The sequence below is a fragment of the Xiphophorus maculatus genome, chromosome 22 (assembly GCF_002775205.1).
Source record: "Xiphophorus maculatus strain JP 163 A chromosome 22, X_maculatus-5.0-male, whole genome shotgun sequence".
In the NCBI taxonomy this organism is placed as follows: domain Eukaryota; kingdom Metazoa; phylum Chordata; class Actinopteri; order Cyprinodontiformes; family Poeciliidae; genus Xiphophorus; species Xiphophorus maculatus.
The window spans coordinates 15,341,495-15,354,608 of NC_036464.1; the positions used below are offsets into that span (position 1 = coordinate 15,341,495).

General features: G+C 38.5%; 1 protein-coding gene across 2 annotated transcripts in view; it reads left to right on the forward strand.

Moving 5' to 3' along the window:
- The first annotated feature begins 6,897 nt into the window (after window positions 1–6,897).
- LOC102236404 (testican-2-like) overlaps window positions 6,898–13,114 on the forward strand; it is a 29,676-nt gene continuing 23,459 nt past the window's right edge. The window contains exon 1 of one of the 2 annotated variants that reach the window (XM_023327546.1): window positions 6,898–7,290. In XM_023327546.1, the coding sequence (XP_023183314.1) occupies window positions 7,102–7,290 (189 nt within the window). In that variant the 5' untranslated portion in view covers window positions 6,898–7,101. The remainder of the gene's footprint in view (window positions 7,291–13,114) is intronic. The other variant, XM_005801589.2, reaches the window with a different exon arrangement.

Genomic DNA, 13,114 nt, shown 5'->3' on the forward strand with positions numbered 1-13,114 from the left:
TTAAAAATTTAAAGAGGGGTTTTTTTTATGTAAAATGTACTTTTTGGAGCTTCACATTATAATGTTTTCACCTTATCAAAAGCATACTGGGACTGTTACCTTGGTTCTTAGATGCGTATTTAAGGAATCTCCTGTGGTAGCCATTTGGGGTGCCTAAACGCTTGCTCCTCTTTGGACCAGTCGAGCTTCTGCCTCATAGAGCACCCGTCTCCTGAGCGTCCCTCGCTCAGCTCCTTTAGACTAGCAGCAGCAGTAATTAGCAAACACCTGGTGGAACTGCGCATCTGCTGAGTTCATCGGACAAACAAATTTTCAGTCTAATGCCCCTAAAATCGGTTGTAAACGGCATGATGAAAAGCAGTGTCGTACTGAAGGAGGGTCAGGAAAGACCAGGAGCCTCTTAAAGAGACAGAGGTGTAAAATTTGAAAATCAAATTTCTTTTAAGTTATGTTTGATATATGCAGGATTTTTGTGCCAACTTGGTAACATAGTTAACTCATTGTTAATTGATTGCATTATAAGCTCAAAGAAAGTGTGACCAATATACTTTTCTTTTTGCTGAGAACAGACTGGATTGTTTTCTGCTTTGTTCAAGCAAGTCCAAAGAAAATAGAGACCTTTCCTCTAATAAGGCAAACAAGCAAATCTCTGTAGACATGTACACATGTTTCTTAATAAAAAAAAAAAAAGATCAGGCTATTAAAAATTGCATGCAATTGTAAAACTTGGGGGGGGGAAATATCACAATAGCTTTATGTGATTAAAATATTTTTTAAATACATATATTTTTGGCTTATGAATACCTTTTCCTTGACGATTTTGGACCGCATGAGAAGAAGTATGGGCACCCCTGCCCTACGGGTCTTTCTACAAAACTATTCAAATCCGGACTGAAAGGTCTTTTCACCTGTTAGTTCTTTATACAAGGAAAGAGACAGTGAGGGGGGTTAAAGTCAATCTACTGGCTTTACTTGTCTAAATTGTTCAGCGAGGTACTCACAGCCCCTGTATTAGCTTTTGAAAGGGAAAACTGGCTTCCTGACTTAAGTGTATCAGGTAGATATTCCAGTTGGTCTGTGCTTCCAGCTAGCAGGTGAATCTTTAGTGAAAACATGCAAGAATCATTGAAACACACAATGTTTGTCAACAATTCCCCTCTGGAGATATTGGTGTCCCAAGACAGAATGGATCCATGGACTTCAGCTAAGTACTGTTTTATCTCTAGCTGCTATGAATACAAACAGATAAAAACTGAAATGTATCAAACCCCACCAATGTGCTTAATCTTAGAGAGTTGACACTTATTTTCTCTAATAAGTTCCCAAACTTCTCCACTTTTCATCTCCTTCCATGATGTTGGTGTGATTTTTGACAGATAACATTAGTGGAGGTGACCACTGGCTTGATTTGTGATCTATATTTAGGGTACCTCCTGGATTAAAGACAGTCATGGTGAGTTTCAGGAAGTTTCTTCGGTAAATAATGGAAAAAGTTTCTTCTGTGATGAGTAAATAACTCATCACTCAACTGTGATGAGTAAATAACTCATCACAGTTATGGTGAGTTTCAGGAAGTTTCTTCTGTAAATAATGGAAAATTGTCTTTGTAAGTTTGTAAGCCAATGACAGAAGCAGTAATTTGCTTTTCTTAGCATGAGAAAAATGCTAAGAAAAGCATTTTTCTTAGCAAAAAAAAGTGGAATTTATTCCACATCCACATCTCAGTAAAAATATTGCTAAAAATCTACGTGGAGCAAACACCACACAAATCAAACATTCAAAAGAAAAATAACACCAGAACCCATATGTGTAGAAATCACTTGTTTCTTTTTTTATGTTGAACTTTAGAGACTTATATTAGATTTATCATTCTATAATCTCTCATTCTCATTAGCAACAATCTTGTGAATTAATATAAATTAAACACAGTGGAAGAGAAATAAAAACACTTGTGTTTTAAAACCAGCTTTCTTTAATAGCTTAGATGGGATGGTTGAAGTGGCAAATTTACCACAAGGTGGCGCTGAAGTGCTTGCTGATCACGTTTAAAGCGCCTTGTGACTGCATGTGTTTTGTTTTGAGTAGCTGAGATCATGATCAGGATATAACCCCGGTTTATCATCCAATTTGTATGTTTAATTAAGGTCAGACCTTGTTATCATTTTACACTTCTTATCTTTGTTTACCTTCATTCTGTTATGAGAAAAAAAAATGTAAACGTGAAAAGGGAGAGACTGTTTTGCAATTCATATTAGCCTTGGAGAGCTGTTTTTCTGGGCAGCCTGAGCTGATGTAATTTATGTGCGCTGGATCTCCGGCTAAATGGTTATGTATAAGGACAATTTCTACTGAGCAGTTATTTACTCAAACCTGAATGTAACAAAGAAATAAATGTAATTTTTGCACCATATGTCTGCTTCTTTTTCAACCTTTGTATAAAAATGCCAACATTAATTCAGATTTCAGTGGTTTTTATGTGTTTTTTTAATGGTTGTGAGTATAGCAACGACATGGTTCTGTAATAATGAGGGGATTATTTCAACAAAGATGACAGTGAAGCTTTCCATCTCCTTGTCAAATACCTCATCTTGTAAGCATGTCATTTCTCTGTCATATGATTCTCTTGTTTGTCATTGGATCCTTCAATGCTGGATTCAAGACTCTCTGTAGCTTTAGAGTCTGCATCACCCGGAGCTGCAGCTCGAACAGAATTACATATAGGTTTTGATTTATTGCTGGAGGAAGCAGAAAGAGAGCAGCTCTCTCAGGGGAGGCCAAACTCTGATGTGTGGCAATTTTTGCTGAGGTGTGCTCTTCTTTATCAGAGCCCTAACATTTTTACATGCCATTTTCAAACGGGCTTTACTCCAGATATTAGCCCATTTCTAGATTAATATTCTCTTTTTCTTATATCATTATGATAGAATTTTTTAAAATCTAAGCTCAGACTTAAAGGTTTTCACAATACTATAACAATTGTATTGTGAAAGTTACACCACAGTGTTACCACCTTACGTGTTGCTTTTTTCATTGCTTTCACAAATAAGTCAAACAAAATTACCGAAAAAAGCCCTTTTATGTTAAAGTACAAAAGTTCTGCAAAAACAATGACCCTTAAATAAAAACATTAAACAAAAACATAAAAGACATTAGAAGTCCTGTTTGCAGTTTGCCAACTCATGTGGAGGACAAAGTGAACAAGAAGATGTTCTGGTCTGATAAAATCTAAATAGATGTTTTAAGCCTAAATGCAACTTTATATGTTTAGAAAAGCTGACACTCTGTGACCCATGGTCACATATGATAGTGGCTGCATAATGCTGTGTAAGTTACTTTTTTCAGCCGAGACGCAGTGCTTAACAAAGTGTTATGATGAGCCATTGTCTTTTCACTACAGCAACAACAAACATCAACAGGAACATTTTTAATAAATTAAAGGTTTGGTCGCATTTTCTACCAGTGTAACATCAAAATCCCATAGGAGATGGATTCATAGTATTTGTACTGCCATTTCTCTGAACAAGTTTCATTAATAATACAAGCCAAAATCCTGTTGGTACATTGGCTGGAGTAAGAGTCCTTATATACCCTCTACTGGGTAACTAAACATCACTACCTAGAAAAGGAATCATATAATAATTACAAGGTATTCACATATCTGTCTGTCCTTAAGTGAACTACAATCTCCTAGTTTAGAAATATTTGCATTATTCAGTATTGGTTTAATGGTTCAGAACTGCTCAGGACTTAGTTGGCTGCTTTTTCTCCCACTCTCTTTAGCAGCCCTGTGCAAATGTAGCAAAAACCAACACAGCATAAACTCATACTATTGTGTAATCAATCTTAATCTATGTCGTATCAATTTAGAACATCTACTTATACTGATAGGAATTAATATGGCTAAGTGTCTGGAAAAGCACTTACCCAAGTCTACTTCTTTGACAAACTAGACTTTAATGGTTAATCTGACTTTGTTGGGTTTTCAAAAACTTTAAGAGGAAAATATCCTTTGTATTTATATGATTTCTATGCAAACTTTTCAGGGTAAAGGGGGTGAGGATCCAAGTTTGCTCCTTCACGTCTGTCACCTCAAGTTTGACTGGAAGCATCAGTAACATATTGCTTGGATATGAGCCTCCCAGCAAACAGGGAGAAAAAAATAAGCTAACTTTATGTTTCTCTTTCTCTGTCAGAACACCACAGAACCCAAAGTATCAGCCGGTTCCTCTGAGAAAACAGTATGGTTCATTTTCCAGCTGTGGCTAAGAGAGGTTCCCAGTGAAATGATAGAAAACACAGTCTGTCAGGGGTTTGCACAGAAAAAGTATATTCTCTTGCATTGCAGGACTAGAAAGGCATGCAGTGTTGATGGAAACCAAATAGAGGGTTTTCCCAAAATAGTCTCACTGGACTCAGACAATCAGACTGGACCTCATGGGAAACATTTAGCTTGGTGAAGGTTTGGTGAACTGACTGATAATGGGGTTAGGATGGTCAGTCTCTCACCCATATGGAAATCAGAGCCACTCCCAGAATGAACACCATTCCGAGGTGAGCACAATACCAGGTATAAAACTCTTCTAGCCCCTTAAATGACCAATCCTCAGGAAGAAGAAGACAATTTTCAAAAAATATCCCAGAAATGTCTCAAAGGCTCTTACAGAAATAGTGCATAGAAAAATCATTCAAACACAAAAACTACCACTGCAGTAACAGTCAAGTATGAGGATTAAAAATAATTGCAGGTTCACAAGATTAGATTAAAAAAAAAACTCCATGCATTTAAAATATGTGACACAATCAATATAAATAGATAAACCTACAGATAGTCTTAGAATAATTTCACTCTGAAGAGATAAGAGCTATTGTACCTCAGAAAGTGGAAAACCAGAGATAACACGCTAATGCCTTGTTTCCACGGCAATATGGCAATTTTGCCGACCTCTGGTACGGCACAAGTCGGCAAAATAGCTTACCGAACTGCACTGACTCATGCCGTACCACTCAGCGGAAACGAGGCATATGTATGACGCGAGGAGAACTTGGGTGATGAACTGTGGCACATTTTGAGGGACTGAGATTAAACACCTGAACCATCAGTGGTAAAGACATCACACTCAGCTCTGTTAACCAAGCTGCAGCCAGTTACAGTCAAACAAAATCTGCACTGCAACACTTATAGAGATTATTTTGTTTTGTTCGACATTACATAAAAACCACTCACGGGTCTGATCCTTTAAAATTACAATGTCTATAATGACGCTTTGTGAATGACATGAGAATTGTTGCTGTGCTCTATTGTTCCTTTTCTGTTGCGAAAACATGACCAAACTAGGACATCATTTAACCCCCAAAAGTTTTTCTTTGATTGATTATTTTTAAATAAAATCTCTGGGAGCAAAGCAGGTTGCAGCTGTTGGTCCTCTGACCTTAAATAGGTCAGAGGAAGACCACACGTTGAATTCGTTTCGAGAAAGGAAAACTCCCAATAACTGTATTGTGGTTATTTGGTTATATTTCATTTCCCACCTGACCATTTAGCATGACTAATGAGCACACACGTGTAAGACTTTTACATCTGTTAAAGTGCCTGCAAGCTCAATTGTGTCCAGAAGGTAATCTTTTCATAGTTACTTGTGCTGAATAAACATATACATGCTTAGCTCAAACCTCTTCTTGTCTCCTTATCTTTCCTCGAACTTGATCAGGTTGAGCCAAAAGATTAGATGACCCCTTGTTGGGCGCCTGCCCTCATTAGGACAGGCTCAAGACACTCCACTGGGGATCAAATGGCATCAGTTAATCCGGCATTTCAGTAACAAGCTGTCGTTTGGTGGATCTCTCCATGGATGAACATAGAGCGAGCTAACACGGTGCAGTGGTGCAAGAAATCACTTTCAAAAGGATGCATCTGGCCAAAGGCATAAACCACTGTTTGAAAAAAATCTGCTGGTGTTGATGGTCAACTTCAAGTGGACAGGTGTGTAACCTCGTCCAAACAAGCTAGCTCTCATCCACCTGAAAACCTAAGTCTCAGTTCAATTGACAACGAACACCTGAGCTGTTCGCTTTGAAAGGAAATGCAAAGCAAACAGAGGAAGAGATGCGGACATGATATGTGATCTAAAAATGCTTAAATCTTGGATGTCTTATAGTTTCTCCGTCTCCGGCTTATACAACCCATCTGCATAGAGTAATGTGCCTCTCTCGCTGCTCATACCAACCAGTTACTTGTGCACCACATACAAGCAACTGGATGACATCCAGTTTGACTCAATGTGAAAATAAACCCAACCAAGTGAAGATGGGAAGTCTTTCGACATTCCTCGCCTAATTATACCTGAGTTCCCTGGACTATCTTAGTTTGAAAACATCCCAAGACTAATAAAACCCAAAGAATACATCACAGGCTTAAAGAACAGAGCGAATGTAGAGCTATCACAACAATGGAAGGGTTTAGATCAAATCATATTAATTTGTAGGAATGGCCCAGTCAAAGTTTAGACCTAAATCTAATTAATAATATGTGGTAAGAATAGCACTGTGCTCTCTGCAGGCGTCCTCCATCCTGTCTGAATGAGCTTTAGCAAATTTGAAAAGAAGAGTGGGAATTTTTTTTTTGATTCGCTGTAAACTTGCAGTTGTTATTCCAGAGAGTAGCAGTTCCACAATATCTAAAAAGAGAGCTATTAGCAAATACAACACGTTTTAGGTTTTTCTTTTTGTAAAAAAAAAAAAAAAAAAAAAAAAAAAAAAGCTACATGTATATGTTCAAAGTTATTTAGCAGCTTGTAGCTCTGACAGAAAGTGAGCATAAATCAAAAGTTTTCACGTCGAGAAATAACAAAAGGTGTCTCACAGCAGCCTGAGGGCGGACTCACTTTATTTACCACCGTCAAACCTCCCTTCCTCACTCCGTCTGCCTCCCTCCCATCTGCAGGAGCATCTTACAGGCTAATCAGGTGGCGCTTTCCGTCCAGCCTCAGCATCCGCCGCCTTCCAGAAGAGGAGAGCCGACAGACGGTGTTGCTTCGTGCGAGGAGGTGTCCTGTGTGCGTGTTTTTCTCCCCCCCACCCCCTCTTCCACCTCTCCGGTAAAACATGGTGGAAATGTCGGATATGGTGTGCCTTCTCGCCCCGCTGCTGATGGTCGCGGGGTCCACCTTGCAGGCGGACGTGAAGAGCGTCCGAGAAGCGGAGAAATCCGGGAATTTCATGGAAGACGAGCAGTGGCTGTCCACCATTTCACAGTACAGCCGCAAGATCAAGCACTGGAATCGCTTCAGAGACGTAAGTGTCGAATGAATGCGGTGTGGATGCGCTGCCATGTTTACTCCCGTCTTTTCACACAAACTTGGTTCTTTCTGCAGTTTTGCAGCCAGCCACACTCCTGGATCACGAATAAATGACTATTGAAGAGTTTGATTCAGCTACTGGCATTGTGATTTCTAATTGCCTTGCTTGTTTGGAAGCGAAATGTTTTTGAGAGAGGAGTATTTATAGCTTTAAAAAAAAAAATAACTCATCCCAGGGAAATCTGGGTAGTCAAAGTTGGATGTTGTCAGAAAACTTATGAGATATTATAAACACACACCATTCTGCCTCACTCATCCTCTCACTTCCTGCAATGTTTTTTTGTTTGTTTGTTTGTTTCTAATAGAAGGCAATTAAGTTTTTGTTTCTGCTTGGCAGTATGGGCCCAAATCATCATACTGCCCCTCGCAGTTAAATTTTCCCCCTCATATGTGGCTCCAGGGATTTCACAAACAAGATAATTTAACAATTAAGACATAGTGCACCTGATTGATTGGTTGACGTGCACACATGCAGCTATTGAACGGACTGATCTGGGTTACTGGAATTGATTAAAGCCTGCAGGCTACGCCTGGTGATAAATTACTGTGTCTATGGACGTATGGATGCACCTCTGCCTCCAGCTCTGTGAAATGATTACTAATGATCCCCAACAGGATCTGGACAGTATATTGCAGCTGGATTAGGTTGCATATGACCGATGCTAATTTGGTTTTAATTGATCCTGAGGGACTGCATGCCGCACGTGAAATGTGTTATTATTGGATTAGAAATAGAAGTAGCAGAGAGTGTGTGAGGATATGCTTAGGATATGCTTATTTTTATGCTAGCAAGACTGTAGTGTCAGTATAGCAAAAACCTCCTGAAAACGAAGACCTGAAACAAAGAGAGAGGTTTAGATTTACTGTAATTACCTAAAGATTAACACATGTCCCCTGGGACTGCGAGGAAGTAATGAAATTGTGCACATGGGAAGATTAAATTGGAATTACTGTGGGATTATGACTCATTGGGTGCCGATCTATATTTAAACAGTTTTGATATGAAATGTTCGCCTCACCTGCAATGACCTTCTGAATTCAGCACATCTTGGTTGGTGGTTCAAAGAGAAAAACAGCTATGAATCAATTGAAAGGCAATCACAACTGGAACATGTTCACACTTCATAGGAATTGATTTTGAAAAAAAGTTATTATGAGTTAATATCTTGCAGTGGATAACTCTGTATTTTATTAATTGTTTATTTTAAATTTTGGTCAGCTGGTCTAGGTCTTGAGAAGAGCCACAACCAAAGTGGCTTTTTAAAACAAGTCCAAAAACAAAAATATCATAATGCTTTTTATTATAAACCTTTAAGCTGGAGTCACAACCACAAAAATGGACACAAGAAAAACCAAGAATTATTTATAGGAAATGCAGCTTAGAGACAGTGTAGCACCAATAATCTTCCTGCATGAAACATGTAAGGACAAAAGAACATGTAAGATGTTTCCAGTCAGATTAACGACCTAATTTGCAACAGGATCTTGTCGCACTTGATTTTGCAACATAAAACGGCGCAATATTTCTCATTATACTTAAAGAGGAGCATCTCTGACATCATACGTCAGTTTGTCACTTCCTGAAATGAGGAAGGCAAGCTGTTATTATGAGCTCCAATGAGATTGAAGCATTGAAGCTTAATGCTTAAATCAGTTATTTGTTAGAAAAAGGAAACACTGTTCTTATCTTGTCTTGTTCAAGACAAGATAAGAACAGTTAGTAAATACTATGAGAATATCACAACTTGCTGGTTATCTACTTCCAAGCTTCTTATAAACGTTAGATGGGTTTTTCACAATTTATTCCTGATTTTGTATCGCATGTGGTTCAGACTTTGAGACGAAGAAAACCTTTTAGCCTTTTATCATTTTATAAAAATGTACAACTTCAATGTATTGGGACCGACTCAGAACTAGAAAAGTGTAAATACAACAAAATAGGGACTAATTGTATCTACATTTGAATATTCCATGCTGGTTAAACTCTTTAACCAAACATTAAACATCAAGTGTATTTGTGGTTGAAAATATCAGTGAATGTTACTTTTCCACAAAATAGTGCTTAAATCTCATTGCTACATCACCACTAATTTACAAAAAAGAAGGCAGTGTAAAAATAAATAAAATAATTACTTAGACCACAGAAATGTTTACCTTTCACACCATTTATATTTATATCGGGCAGTAATTCTGAAAGGAAACACTTCTTTTCTTTAGACATGTTTCACACAGGACCCATACTGGTGGTGCACAGCCTCTTCCCTCCATTAGCTGCGTAAGTATCAGTGTCTGTGTAAATAACGGTCCAGTGCAAACATGGCAATGGTTTAAAGGGTCTTAAAATAGCTTTTGTATAAACCAAGATTGAGGCTGTGTTAAGACAGCAGACTGTTTTAAGGGGTTAGCTTCAGATCCCTGGTCCAACTAATCCGGATTTATACTAAGCAAAGAAATCAGACCAGTTATCTACTGCAGGTATGACATTAACCTCTTATAAGGTTTACCTGAGCCTCTGAAACCAAATTTAACCCTTTAAAAACTTTCCTTTCACCACAAAGATGTCCCCTGCTCTGCTTCCCCCTGTGTCTTGAGTTTCTCAACAACACAAGCAACCCTGACAGCTATCACTTTCATGACCGGCACAGTTTCAACGCGCGCATTCAGATGTTTACGGATATGTGATCACCACTAATACTTACGCAAGCGTATAAACAGGATTTTGACGCCTGTGCAGTAAAGAGTGGTGGCGTCTCTGGTGATCATAAAGATAACAGGGAAAAACATCAGAGAAGCGAGGCGCTAAACCTCCTGCGGGAATCGCAGATGGAAACCACTTTGATTTCAGCTGGCTGCTGTAGCAACAGCTTCCCCTGCACTGAGATGGAGGATAGATCCCTGGGAGTTTGATGACTCTATCCCCTTAACCAGCTTCGCTTTAGGGAGGGAACGAGAGAAAGAAAATAAAAAGCATCCTTTTGGTTAAGTTTCTCGAAATCATTAAAACTGTGAACTTCCGCCGCTGAAATTACACCGCTTGTATCATTATTCTTAATGAGCAGTGCCTAGCAGTAAATGTAATGAACCTTTAATTGGCTGTGCTTCATCTTGGCCTTTGAGCTAAAAAAAAAAAAAAAGAATCACAAAATAACTAGTTTAAGCTTATGGGTGTGTGTTGATGTGCAAATTACTGCCAATGACACAAATATAAAGAAATAAATTGATGCTGATGCACATATTCCTCTGAGATATTAGAGCTGGAATATTACAGATCCAAGTCAAGGAAGCAATAATCAAAAGCCACACAACAAGAGAAGCTCTGCCACTCCATCCTTTCACATGTATGCACTCAGATAAACACAAACACACAGCACCGGCTGCAGACTGTGTGCAGGGCGCACTGTAAATATTTCATATTTATTCTTCCGCGGGATGTAAAAGCAGAATCGGGATAAGAGGCTCTTTCGCTTCAAGTAAAAAACAGCTCCCACGCTCCAATGCAATTTATTTCACAGGAAGACAAGGCGATTAAATTTAACAGTAACAGTCAACAAACAATAAAGGGGGGATACCTTCAATCCTTTAATCTGACAGGTGCACTCAACATTTCATTCCACTAATGCACTAAATCCTAAGGAAAAAAAAAAGAAAAGATAAACCGGGCAACAGGAAAGACGGCTGTGGGAAATGAATGCAAATCTACGACTTTATTTTATACACAATAACATCATTAGTGTCAGTTTGAGTTTAAGTAACAGTAACAGTGATGTATGGTCATTTATTCTGTTTTTCCAGCATTGCACGCCTGGAACCAAATGTTGTTTTATTTATTTACTGATGATGGCCACAAATTGTGTTTTTTCTTTGACACAGCGCAGTTTTTCAGCGCAGTGCATTTAGGCTGTGAGATTTCTTTTAGTCTTACCAAATTAGAAGTGAGTTCCCTCAAGGCTAGCACAAGTCCCACAGTAAGCTTGAAGGATGAAAGATGACAAACTTTAAAATTCTTTTTCTTTGATAACAAACCTTTACTGTGTTGGTTACTTAAATACATGTACATATGCCTATACACATATATCACCTAGGCAACTCCATTGATTTTCCATTGCCTTACAAGTCTTGTAAAGGTGTGTGCTGTCCAGGAGCAAAAATCAATATGAGATATATTTTCATTAGAACAATGTAATACATCCAGCCTTCCTGTTATCTGCTGAAATCTGATTCTCTTTTCTTGTTGCCTGGTTGAGCAGCACATATCCTCTGCTTACAGCACAGTCTCCTTTCCATGAGTTTGTAACAAGTTTTCTGTTTCCTCTGGCTTCATTTTTAAATCCATCAGTACTTAAACTTATCTTTGAATCTTCTCTCAGTACCGACTTCCACACCATTGTCGCTACAACAACCTGTTAGCATGAAGGTATGGTGCATTCACTGACTGGACAAACATGGACTTTTAAGCAATAGGACATGTCAAGTGTGAAATAGGCCAATTCCCGTCATCATCCAATTTCTCGATTCTTATAAAATGTAAAAATAGTTCTTTTAAAATTAAAAACATGTAATATTTGCAACTAACAAATCAAACCAAATTTTCTTATTTTTCTGTAAACTTATAAGAAAAAGTTTACAGAAAAAATGAAGGAACAAATGCAAAGGGAGATTCATCCAGAATCTCCCTGGAGATCAAGGGAGGGTAATCAAAACCATATGCTGCCTCACCTTGTTTAGTTCTGGTCCTGGGAATACTGGACCAAAACTGAGGGCTCGTCATGGTTCATACCCGAGAAGCAACTCAGAAATATTTTTAAGCACATAACGGCTCAGTACCCTAAAGCCGATGACCTGGTTTTTAACATCTATCAAACAAGAAGCCAGCAAATATTTAAGGGCTGGTGTGATGTGATCCATTTTCTGGTGTCGGTTCTCTCTGACAGAAGCCTTTTGGATGAGCTGCAGATTGTCATACAAAGACCATTAAAGACAACATTACGGTAAAATTAAGTACACTGAAGATAGGCCGTTGTTTTTACCGCAATAATTCTCCGGATCTAAGATTAAACCACAAATCGAGTGCAATCAAAAGAACGCTCATTATACGCGACATGCTAGATTGTGCAGGTCATCTTTACTTTCACACATCACACATGCCAAAACAGAGACATCCAAAAGGGTTTGGTGCCATCTGGGTGTGTTTGTTAAATCCTTATCCTGAAAAGGCACACCCCAGCAGTCAGGCGGCCAGGAAGCATCCAGCACTGAGCCTTCCTGCACCTGTTCTCCATTCAGGTTTGTCGTTAATGAGCAGTAAATCCTTTGTGCCTAAATACAAAAACATCAGACCCCTCATCAGTGTCAGTGGGCTCAGTGTGCAAAGAGGTGGCAGTAGCTGAAGCTTTTAACAGTTATGAATAATATGTGATATTTATTTGGTTTACATTTCGATAACTTTTTAAAATGTTTTTACCTTTGCAATGTTTTTTTTACTCTTCATTTGCATTTACTGGCATTAGGCCTTTATAAACCTCTGTATATATGTTCATCACAGTGTTTTATCATTACACTGCAGTGTACAAAGCATAATTGTGGATAATGGCATCTGCAGCAACAGAGCCAAATACTCCATTAAAGACAAACTGTAGTAGCAGTAAATTATCAGCAATGGAGCCCAGTCTGGCTGAGCCACCCAGCGTTCCCTGATGTTCAACCAGACTCCCTCAGATGCATTAATAACATGGGTGATGATAACAGCTTATCTGAAACCC